General features: G+C 33.1%; 1 protein-coding gene across 2 annotated transcripts in view; it reads right to left on the reverse strand.

Annotated features, from left to right (window-relative positions):
* Positions 1-3,063: 3,063 nt before the first annotated feature.
* Positions 3,064-12,073, reverse strand: part of LOC129004726 (glucose-6-phosphate isomerase-like) — a 29,706-nt gene continuing 20,696 nt past the window's right edge. The window contains exons 6-12 of one of the 2 annotated variants that reach the window (XM_054433308.1): positions 11,533-11,772; positions 10,917-11,056; positions 10,283-10,466; positions 8,556-8,760; positions 7,268-7,334; positions 4,011-4,127; positions 3,064-3,578 (exon numbers count right to left, since the gene is read on the reverse strand). In XM_054433308.1, the coding sequence (XP_054289283.1) occupies positions 3,449-3,578; positions 4,011-4,127; positions 7,268-7,334; positions 8,556-8,760; positions 10,283-10,466; positions 10,917-11,056; positions 11,533-11,772 (1,083 nt within the window). In that variant the 3' untranslated portion in view covers positions 3,064-3,448. Of the gene's footprint in view, positions 4,128-7,267; positions 7,335-8,555; positions 8,761-10,282; positions 10,467-10,916; positions 11,057-11,532; positions 11,773-12,073 lie in introns of both variants that reach the window. The other variant, XM_054433309.1, reaches the window with a different exon arrangement.

Below are 12,073 nucleotides of genomic sequence, written 5' to 3' on the forward strand. Positions count from 1 at the left end.
CCTATAGAAGAGACAGGATAATCATATTTGTGTCTAATTTTATGTTTTAGGGGCCAGAGAATACCAATAATTGATTAACATAGTAATAAAATATATATTTTGCTTTAAAAGTTAATAGGATGTCATTGTAGAATTGAAAAATGCCTTTTTATTTAAATTATATTAAATTACATACAAGTTTTGAAAATGATATACCACATGAAATTTTATGAACATTTTTGAACAAAATTGACTTGGTAGGTACCAATGCTGATATTTATTCGGCGGTTAGTACTTCATTTCGATATGTTGCGTTTTTGGCCGCCATCTTGAATCGCCATATTGCATAGAAATAAAATATTTTAAATGTAATGATAGTGTTGTAATGTAACACATCATTTTAAACTATATTTTCATGCTGATTTTAATTATGAAATCCGTTAATTTAATATCCTTTTTCATTTTGAAGATATATTCAAACGAAATTCTACCCCCATACATTTCTAATGAATGTTTCCTACTTTGAACAGTTTAAAAAAATAATTTTGCCTACATCTCCAGTTATTATTAACGCTTGCAGTTCGTTCTAGCCTTGAAATAATCATTGATGTAAGAGCTTTCATTTGAGCTATTGACCATTAAAACGGATGAGTTATAGACCAGCTACGAATCACAATACAATATTAAATTGACCTTTTTAGAAATAAGTTGTTATTAAAAGAGTTATATCTCGGGTCGTTAATACGTCACCAAGTTGTTTCTGGTCTCAAACTACTCAGTAAATGTATGGCTTTAATTTCAATATTCACTAAATAAAATCTGACACATTTTAAATGAGACTTGCGACTTTTATTTAAAATTAAATAATTTTTATTTTGAAAATTGTCTTTTTTAAAGACGTTTAATCCCAAATTCTAAATAAGCAATCCATAGCTAAAATAAATCAATACTTTGACGAATTATTTAAGACTATAAAGAATTTTTGGAGTAATTGGGGATATATGTAGGCCTATTTAACTAAAGACAGTTTTCAAAATAAAAATAATTTAATTTTAAATAAAATTCCATGATTAAATTTAAATTTGTCAAATTTTGTTTAGTGGAGGAAAAATTATGTATTTTTATTCAGAGTATTTTTTTCATTTTTCAGAGTAATTTTATTTTATTCATATTGGGGATGAATGTATTTAACTAAAAACAGTTTTCAAAGTAAAAATAATTTAATTTTTAATAAATTGTCTATTCTGAAAAATTGAATTTTGGAATGTTTTTATCACCTGAGTTTGTATTTGCAAACATTTAAAGGTTTATTTACTAAAAAAAATCTTTGAAATTTGGTATTGTTTCTATTTAAAGCTGTCTCTTTTAAATAAATCAATATTTAAATGGTATAAAAATTGTTATTATCTTAAAGTAAACTTGATGAGGAGGCTATTAAGACAAACCACAGATTTTTAAGACAATTAGTTGTCAAACTATTGATGTTTTACTAAAAGCTTACATAAATCCAATATGGCAGAAGTTTTTTCCAAAATGGCGGCTTTCCGCCACTTGGAGTTTTCTTGATTTTTAGTATAATATTCTTGAAACCTTTGTTGACAAAATCCCATATATTTTATTTCTTTTACCTTAAGTTTGATGTTCGACCGTATTTTGACTAGCCTAAAGAACAGTGTTTTTTCTTAAGTCAAGAAAAATATAATTTAAAATGCAGTTGATAAAGTCATTCACAGTTCCTGAAGAAGGATAATGCACTGTCCACAGTACAACACAAGCATCAATTAATTAGGAGAACTGCTTGTAAGTTAACTGATTTGATGACTGTGTTCTGTTTGAATGTTGCACTTATCCTCAGAAACCATGGATTTATAATGTTTTTAGTCAAGTAAATACTTGAAAACATTGTTGATAAGGTAACTTGACAACAAATGAATGTGGAAATTATTAAAAACTTATATTGATTGATTATTTTGGGTAATTTTCCAATTAAAACATCAAATTAGGCACAAAAGTGATTATCCTGTCTCTTCTATAGGGAAAGATACAGCAGATATACAGTTTTTAAGCCATCTTGAATATTTCAATTTGCTCAAGGGTGACAAAGTGGCACCCTGCCTATTTTAATTATGTAGGTCTTGAAGAAACAGAAAACACTAAAAAACATTGGGTGGACCTTACTTCCAGGTTTTTTAACCTGCAACCAGACTAGGAGTGTAATACATAACTCAAGCGGCAGCAAACACAACTTTTCGGGGAACTGGTAAACTAAGGCTGATCTTTGCGTTGGTTAATGTAAAAAAAGGTACCTCTTGTCGGGACAGCAAAATTGTTTTTTTTTTGTTCTCCTTAAACTTAACTTCATTGTAGTTCTCTAAATTTCCTCCAGAATGCAGAATTCATTTTTTGGATTAAAATCTGTTTACAAAGTGAATGTTAAAAGTGTGACCTCTTGTCCTTGTCATTATGGTGAAATAACATTAGCTCCCTTTTTGCTTTCCACATCAAGCCACAAAGAGGTTAGCCATAAAAATAATGGCGAATTTCATTATAACCTAACCTTTCACTCAAATTGATGTCTGGTTTAAAAATTGCTAATATTTTTTTTTATCATGATCATGCTAGAACATGATGTTTCGATGTTTGCTAGTTTTGTTCTTATTTTGTTTCTTCGCCATTTTGTTCAGATTAATCAGAATCATTCTTGATGTGGGGGCAATTTTTCATGCATTAGTTATTAACTGTAGAGTTTAAAGTGTTAAATATGTCTGGAATATTAAGTAAATCTAATCAGACAAGTTTAAATTCTCTTAGTCTGCAGGTTTGCTGCTGCAGGGGGTATTACCATTTTCCTTTATTTTTAATTGGTTAATGGCCTTAAACAATTATCAAAAATTTTACTGTATCACTTTAATAATATAATGGACAGTAACATAATATACTTTCTGTTGATTAAAAAATAGATTATTTTAGAGAAACTTAGCTGTTCTGACTTGTATTCATTTTTAATCCACCACTTGATTCCCGTATTTGGGCCAACACCTAGTATTTACTGATAAAAGGAACAAGGTATGAAAACACAAGGTATGTGATCAACATATATATATATATATTTTCTAAATAAATATGTCATGTACATTATTTCATCACTGGCAAATAATCATCAACTAGCAAATTTAACGAAAATAAAATATTTATACAAAAATAATCTACAAAACACCTTAAGTACAACACCATCTAAGCACCTGTTTACTACATAACAGAAGACCATGTTATTGGGCCAAATGACTTAACGTAGTTTGACAGTTTATCTACCATATTAATAGGCTCAGAAATATCTAAAATTTAAATTTACAAAGACTAATGTATCAGTATTTTATATTTAAAAAAACAGTTGGCCTACGAATAGTCAACCAGTGATAAGAATCTCGTTTCAAAGCTGTAATGTACTATGATTTTACAGCATTATTAATTAGGCTACCAACGGTAGTAAACATATTATTTGCATACTCCAGTCATGCATAATTCTTAAGAAAGTTTTCAATGGACTGTAAATAAGCCATTCCCATCTTTCAAGAAATCGTCTTTTGTTTCCAGATTCCCTATAAAACAAAAATCATAAGGCATTTAATTATTGTTAATCCAAAAATAAAATAACTTTAATATTTTACCTGGATAATGTTGCATAATATTACATCGTTACCAATACAAATTTCAAGTTTTGAACCAACTTCTAGTAAACAGATGAAGATTAGATGAGAATACTTAGTATTGAATGTATAAAAAAATATAAAATTTAAGAGAATCCAATGCCATAAAACTAAATATAGAACATTTCAAGAAAAGCTCAGAAGGAATGTATACAATTTCCAGGAACCCACCGAAGTAAAGCACCGTGAAACACCGTTGAAACAATTACAAATTTTGGTTCAAATACCGTTAATCAAACACCAAAGACAAATTTAATAAAACCTATTCTCCGCATTTTAAGTTAGAGAGGGCAGTGATATTTTCCATTAGCAGCTCTGTTTTACCAGTTTTGTTTGATGAAGTTGATGAGGCCGTTAGTGGAAGGGTCGTGAGAATTGACAGTATCTTTGTTTTGTAGCTCGGGCTCGATGGCTTTGGCTAACTGTTTTCCCAGCTCCACCCTGGAAGATAAAACAATTAATTGTAGGCAGCACAGGTAAAAACTTGCCATACAAGTATTGTTTGAGATTGTTTACAGTGATGGTAACATTTTCAAACATAGGTACCGGTAGCCACCAAATTATCAATGACAGAACAGTATATGATTCTCAAGCAGACAATATAAAAATATAGTAAAGTTCTACAAACTTAGCACCCAATAACCTGACAGTCCCTTTCCTGGCAAACTTGTAAAGCATTTTTTGTAATTTCAACAAAACAAATATGCTGGTATTGTTTACGATCATGGCGAACTACAGAAAAATAGGTTTACACCAAATATTTCTTCTGCTATCTGGACTTAGCGCTACTTGCAGACATTGAGGGCTGGAATTGTAAGTCAGATGTAGCCTAGATGATGGCCAAAGCGCTAGCTAGAATCCAAACCGTCAGTCTGCAATATAAGCTTTAATTCATCAACAAAAGCAAGTCATAGTTTTTTTTTAACAAGTTTAATGTTATGATGGTAAAAATGTAGTACATACATTATCTAAGAAAATGAGCAATTAAGAGAACATTTTCTCAAACTGAACAGCACTGTTCACCCTATGTTGACCGAGTTATAGATGAGTGAACGTGAATGAATCTATGTATCGTGTATAGTGGAGTCAGAGATTAGTTGTCCGTTTGTGAGTGTGTCACTGTGTTAGGAACATAAAAACTCAAGAACCGTTGCACTAATAGTGTTCAAATTTTGCACACAGGAATAATCTAGTAACGAATTACTGACTGACTGAACATTATTCAAATTCCTTATCATAAATAATAACATAACCTCAATTATTATTATTTTATGTTTTAAATACTTTATGATGACCTCCTACGAGCGACAACACTACTTAACACATTCACTGCGGCTGGGTCCCTGGTGACTCATGGCGTGCCGTGGTGAAAGGCGGCTGCGTCACCAGGGACACAGCGCGAAATGTATTGTTTGCCCAGTCAATGTGGCTCAGGCTCTCGTCAAAGTCGGTTGGTACGCGTTAGTATTGTGTCTCTAATACCAGTCTATAATTGTGGTGTAGGTTGGTAGTAAATTTCCTCCTAAAATCACCATCTGGCAAGCATAGAAATCAACTTGTTGTCCCGTCTTTCTCCCTCCAATCGGCAATACAATGGGACAGGCTACGTTCCAAGCAGTATTGATATCTGTGGATGTTTAAGGGAACCACGCCGACTCTCTTACGCATCACATCACCATACATTATTTGCTATTCGTCAGACCAAAATATTTGAAAGCCAATCTCCCCGGTAATTGCGTTTGTTCGACACTGTGCCGCACCGGGACTATACCTGCCATTGATGGGCCTTAGCGAATGTGTTAAGGCTTGACAATGACACCTCGAGTGTCAAAACCGCTCTCCATCCAGACGACAGAGGATTACAGTGGTAACAATAAGGTAACCTCTAGAATAAATATATTTTTATTTGTTATAAATAATATAAATTATATTTTAGAATGGCGTTAAAAATAAATAAAAATAGTAAAATACCTTATACATCCCCCACTAAAAAACCAATCCACAACAAAACCAATCTCCCTCATGGTCACGGCCACCTTTAACTCTAGGCCGCACCCTTTGAAGTGGCAACTTCGCAAGTAGTGTTGTTACAGCGGTTTTTCCCCATATAGGGAATAAGCTATTACCGTAGGTCTCATGGTAAGATCTAGACCCGGGACCGATTTACTTTTTTGTTCTGAGGTCCCCAGAGACCAAAAACACCCTCCGTTCAAATTTATATTAATATATGTGTCCGTTAGCATGATAACTTTATACCTATTGAAGCGTTGTTGTATGCCTAATGGGTGCGGAGATCATTTAAAAAAAAACTTTAAACTAAAAATTCACATGTTATTCTTATGGAGAATAAATAAACTGTTGTAGTTTGCTTGTTTATGGATATATTTTGATCAATGTTGGCGATTTTGTTTATGTCAATATAAGCTATCAACATTTCCATAAAAAACACACCTCAATACCTTCCCTGTAGCAGCAAACCTAGGTACTCAACAAAATTAATGTTATTTAAATAGGAAATAAATCTGACAATTTTCCGGGAATATTTTAATAGAAATCCAGCCAGGTACAAAGAAATTCGCTTAGTCTGCAGGTTTGCTGTGGCGAGGGTATTTGTGTATGTTTTAAGAAAACGAAAGCTTGCATATTATAAAAAAATTAAAAAAAAAATTAAAATTGAACTACAAAACTTAATATTAACTTACTGGGCATTAAAATCATTTTAACACATTATTCAGTGATAAGCTACCCCCCTCAGGAGAATGGCCTGCTAAGAGTCAGAAGAAAATCTTAAATGTAAGCATAGATACAAATTAAATAATACGTACAAGAAATTAAATGCCATTTATATTCTAGTAGAATACAATGCCACAAATTTGAACTCAAATGGACAACCGAGTCAAAAATGGCACCTGTTCAAAGATTCATTGAATTTACAATGCTATTATTCACTACCTCCTCCAGGCGCCCACTAGAAGTCGGAAGAAAATCATTATGTACGTAAGCATAGGTCGATATTTTACATCAAATTAAAGGTCATTATAAGTAGATTACGATGCTGCAAATTTGAGCTCAAAAGAACAACTGAGTAAAAAAGGCAGCCAATCTTAGCAGGAAGTTTCATTTTATAATTTTGAAATATTTGAGTTGCCCCCCAAATCCCCCCTTTTGGGGGGACACTCAACAATTTCAAAATGATAAAATGAAACTTCCTTCTAAGATTGCTCGACCACCAAAAGGATATCTCTGTATATTTACTTGGAAAAATATTAGAGGGGGGGTCTTAACTTTTTATTCACCCTGTATAATGTTTTAAAATGATTGTAATGCCCAGTAACTTTGTACCAAATTTTGTAGCTCTATCTTGATTATTTTTAAATACGTCCCTCGACTTTTTTCTCACCCTGTATTTAAAATCAAAAATAAACTACATACAAATTTTTTTGTACAAAATTAAATATTTTACCAACAGAGGTTGCGGTTTTTAAGTATTTTAAAATGAAACTAAATCACCAATTAATACACACAACAGAGGTAAAAACGCCATGTGCTTTTATAAGTTTAAAAGAATATACTACACTTACCCCCATTGGTCAAATGAGTTGATGTCCCAGATCACTCCCTGAGTGAAGATTTTGTGTTCGTAAAGTACTGAAATAAGCATGAAATCAATTGTTAACATCTTGATGTAGATCAAAGCATGATAATAATTTTATTATTGAACTTTAAAAATGGTGTCCTTTGTTGAAGCTTTTGTCGAGTAATACAAGAAGTACATTTTGGAATTGTTAAATTTAATGAATGGTAATTAGCTATCTCATTTAGAAGACCTTTTAAAAAAGTGTATGAATCAACTTAGAAATACCTTAGATTCATGGCACATCAATGGCTCTTAACAGACCACAATAAAGATGTTCAGAATTTGTCAATTATTTTATTTAACTGTGGATTATTTGAAGAGATTGATCCTTTTGTATACAGATGTAGATTTTTGGATGACAGAAATTAAAACAATATAAACTATTGTTGTAGATCTCTTGGAATGGACATAACCTTTAAATTAGGCTACTGCCATTGAAAACTGAAAAATAAGTTATCCAAAATGGCTTTGCCACTTAATCAGGGTTTTACTGTAATTAAATAAGACAATCTTGCTTCATAATAATTGCAAGATTCATAACACATTACAAAGCTTAATCTCAAATACAGACGTATAGATTTGCCATCAAGCATCATTTATTTATAATCCCACTCGGCTTATACATAATCGAAATTTGCTCCCCATGTATTTCTTATCGGAGTTAAATTTGATTTAACTTCAAAGATTTCACATCAAGCATCGGCTTAATTTAGGTACCTACTGTATTAATCTACCAAAAAACTTAATTTTATTCATTTTCAAATTCTTACGTCAATTTAAGATGTATTTCACCAGTTTTAATTATATAATACAATATATTTTGGTCTAAGAACCTTCAGTGAAATACCGGATTTCATCTAAGCTATTAGTTATTTAAATCAGACGAGTTTTAAGCAAACGCAAGGTGAGCAACGAACATAAAAAGGATTTTTCATAAGATTTTTCTATGATTAAAAAACAATAGCTTCAGTATTGTTCATGTTTTTTATATTTTTTTGACTCAAAATCAGTCAAGATACTGTATTACTCAATCAAAAATCATAAATTTGATTATTTATTGGATATAATATTTATTTTAATGCTGCAGAGCAGCATGGGTCCTCTAGTGAAATATAAAATAATTTTGTGGTAGAGCAAAACTTATTCCATCAAGACATAAAAAAAAGAACCGAAGTTACATATTATATACAAAACGTAATCACTATATTTGGGAGCAGAAAACATAAACTTACCAATGAGTGCGCCCAAAGTGAATGGTGTGACTTTCTTTAATACAATTGAATTGCTCGGCCGATTTCCTTCAAACACCTTATGGGGAAGAATCTTTTCAATGTCACTCTCAGGCATACCAGACTTTTCAAGTTCTGCCCTTGCCTCTGCTGAAGACTTTCCCAGGGCTAAAGCTTCAGTCTGGGCTAAAAAGTTTGCAAGAAGGATCTGAAAAAGAAAGAATAAGGAAATTGCGCTATAAGAATAGTTAGGGCCTATTTTACAATCTCTAAGCCTCATAATGTTCAAGACCAGGGCCGGAACAAGGGGGGGGCAGAGGGGGCGGTTGCCCCGGGCGGCAGGGTTGAGGGGTGGCAAATTTCTGGTTGCAGAAAATTTGTTTAATACAGTTTGTAAAAGTTTTTAATGAGCCGAACGTCATAAGGAACGTCAATTAAGTAATTTCAAAACTGCATAACGTAATAAACAAACAATAATTTTACAATAGAAATCAATATAAATTGAAACGGAGTAGAAAACACTGAGAGCCCTAATAGCATAGTTAGCAGCACAGCAAAGTTTGTTTACAATTTCAGCTGATCGCCATCCCAGTCAAGGCGCCATGCCGCCCTGCTTCACTGCCGTGCCGCCCCCCCCCCCTCCCACTCTACATGGGAACGCACCGCTCCCCTTCCACACCACTCGCTATCAGCGCACAGGTTCACGCTTCAAAAGTTCACGTTGTGACTTGTACTGTTTATATCAAAACTACTGCGTCTTTTGTTGCGTTGCGTAGTGCAACTACAGTCCAACCTCAGCATAACGAATCTGAAGGGACCGAACTGAATATTCGTTATATCAAGGATTTCGTTATATAGAGGTTAGGTTTGCAGGAATTTCGCTAAGTCGAGGTTCAGAACCAGCGTCGATCAATATAGGTCGGGACTTGACCTCATTAAAATACAGTACAATTAAAGTAGCATGGGCTACAATACTTTACAGTACAGTGTTTACATTGTACAGTAGAACCTAAATTATCCGGCATAATAAAGGGGAGGGATCTTGAATATTGCGCAATCATGACAATGGCATTGACCTTGGTACAGGTTAAAAACTGTAAGTTTAAAATCACAGCTTGTTCTAATCCTCCTAAAACCTAGCCAATCACTGTATTGCGTAGTCATAAATTATGTAAAGAACAAAACAAAACAGTAGAAAGTTTTGTAAGCTACTGTTCGCGATAGGCCGGTGTAGGCTACTTACAGTACAGTACTGATTTATCACAACAGAGGAATGTCAATAATAATCATTAACTATAGCATTGGTGTTGCTAATGCTAGTTGAAACAAATCGTATTGAAAACAATAAATTATTAGATAAGTCATTATAAAAGTGTATAATCATAGCCAACCCAACCCAAATTTTAGTTTGCCCCCACTGAAAAATTATCTAGATCCGGCCCTGTTCAAGACCATCGAGGTAAATTGTTAAATATGGCTAAAAATGAATTAAGAAGTCTTTAATGACCATATATCATAATGCCCAATAAGCAATAAATTGAATAAGACGCAAGTGAATCAAATAGTCTTAAAATGGCTAATTAAACATTTTAGGAAAGTCCAAAGACAATTTAGAGTGTCGAGTGTCACATGATGTACAAAGAACAGTCGTGGCGGACATCGCACAGTATAGAGACAACAGTATTGTGTTTGAAGGGATGTGATTACGATGTTATAGTAGTGGTATTCACCTTGTGATGTATCCCTCCGTCAGTGGGGTTGAGAGAGTTGGCGGGAGCTATGAAGTCACAGGGGATGAGTCGGGTGCCTTGATGAATCAGCTGATAGAATGCATGCTGTCCGTTTGTGCCTGGCTCTCCCCATACAATGGGACCTGTCGAGTACTTCACCTTCTCTCCACTCCTTGTTACATATCTTGGAAAAGACAAATATTATACAAATTACTTTCTTGTAAAAATTATTATTAAATAAGTATTATGTGTACCATTCAACTTACTATAGTCATCAAGTATTTACTAATGTATTATATTACTATAAAAAATGCATGTTTTCAACCGTGTTTCTTAAAACATCTTTTTTTTTACACACTTACTACCGAGCGACTCGAGACTCTACATATAGAGCAGTGTGACGGCTGTTACTGAACTTGTTAACACACTCACTACCGAAAAACTCAAGATTCTACATACAGAGGAGTGTGACAGCCGGTACTGAACCTGTTAACAAATATCATCCCTAAAATATCCAAGTTTTCCTTTCTGTACACAAGAAGAACACGGCTGTCTCAAAAATGGAATTGTAAACTGCCTTTTTACGTTTTTTTTTTTTAATTTGTCTTTTATGATACTGATTATCGGTACTCACTTTCCATTTGACTCCATATCACCCTGCTGGAAGTAAGCAGCAAACCTGTGTAGATACTGATCATAGGGCAGCAGTGCATGAGTTTCAGCACCATAGAAGTTGTGGTACCAAATTCCCAGGAGAGCAAGTATTACAGGGGCCTGAAAATATGAATAGCAGTTGCTACTTGTACCATTAGAGTAATAAAGAACATGCAACACATTTAAAAAATATAATCAGTAAACATAAATCATAACATTGTAAAAATATGTTCCTGCACCAATTGTTTGAAAGGTTTTTTTTACTTACTAAGTCAAGCTTTTGAATTGTCTTTCATAGCCAATTAATGACTGTATAACCACAGATTGTAAATTAAGATGACAAAACATTAAAATTAAAATCTATAATATTAAATTTTAACCTTGCATTTTGCTGTTATTTTTTTAACTTGCTTGTTCAGTAAGGCCTACGTAGGCAACTTGAAATAACTTAACTTAGAAACTAATGCTGTTTATACAAAACAATATGCTTTTAATGCACTGCTATGAAAAGCACAATTACAATAATCACTAATATAAATTCTATGAGTGTTTTTTTTTTTTTTTTTTTCATGATTGATACATATGTTTTGACTTACATTCTTATTCAAGGGGGCAGTGAGGAAATGCTGATCCATGTGGTGTGCTCCATCCAACAGTTTCTCAAAGTTTTCAAAGCCTATATTGAGAGAGATGGAGAGGCCGATGGCTGACCACAGAGAGTAGCGGCCGCCCACCCAGTCCCAGAACCCGAACATGTTATTCTCATCGATACCAAACTCAGTCACCTTAGCCTTGTTGGTGGACAAAGCTACAAAGTGTTTGGCTACTGCTTTTTTCTGTAAAACAATGTCATGTCAATAATTGTGTATGGAAAAGCAAAGAGAGATTCATAAGTTGAGTTTAAGAAACGGACCATATGTATTTATTGATTCAATTATTATTAGGCCTACCTTTCAACTAATAAAATTTTGACTCGTCTGCAACCTTTCATCAGGTGAGTTAGCTGTGTCCTCTCCATCCTATATATTTATTTAAGTAACAAAAAAAAAATAATAACTTTGAAAAATAACAAAGAAATAATTTCAAGTTTCTCGAATAGTTTTCTACCGATAGAAAAAATAAAAATAAAAATGTAAC

This window comes from Macrosteles quadrilineatus, unplaced genomic scaffold, assembly GCF_028750875.1.
Source record: "Macrosteles quadrilineatus isolate MER2022 unplaced genomic scaffold, UCM_ALF_1.0 Scaffold_11__1_contigs__length_5352618, whole genome shotgun sequence".
In the NCBI taxonomy this organism is placed as follows: domain Eukaryota; kingdom Metazoa; phylum Arthropoda; class Insecta; order Hemiptera; family Cicadellidae; genus Macrosteles; species Macrosteles quadrilineatus.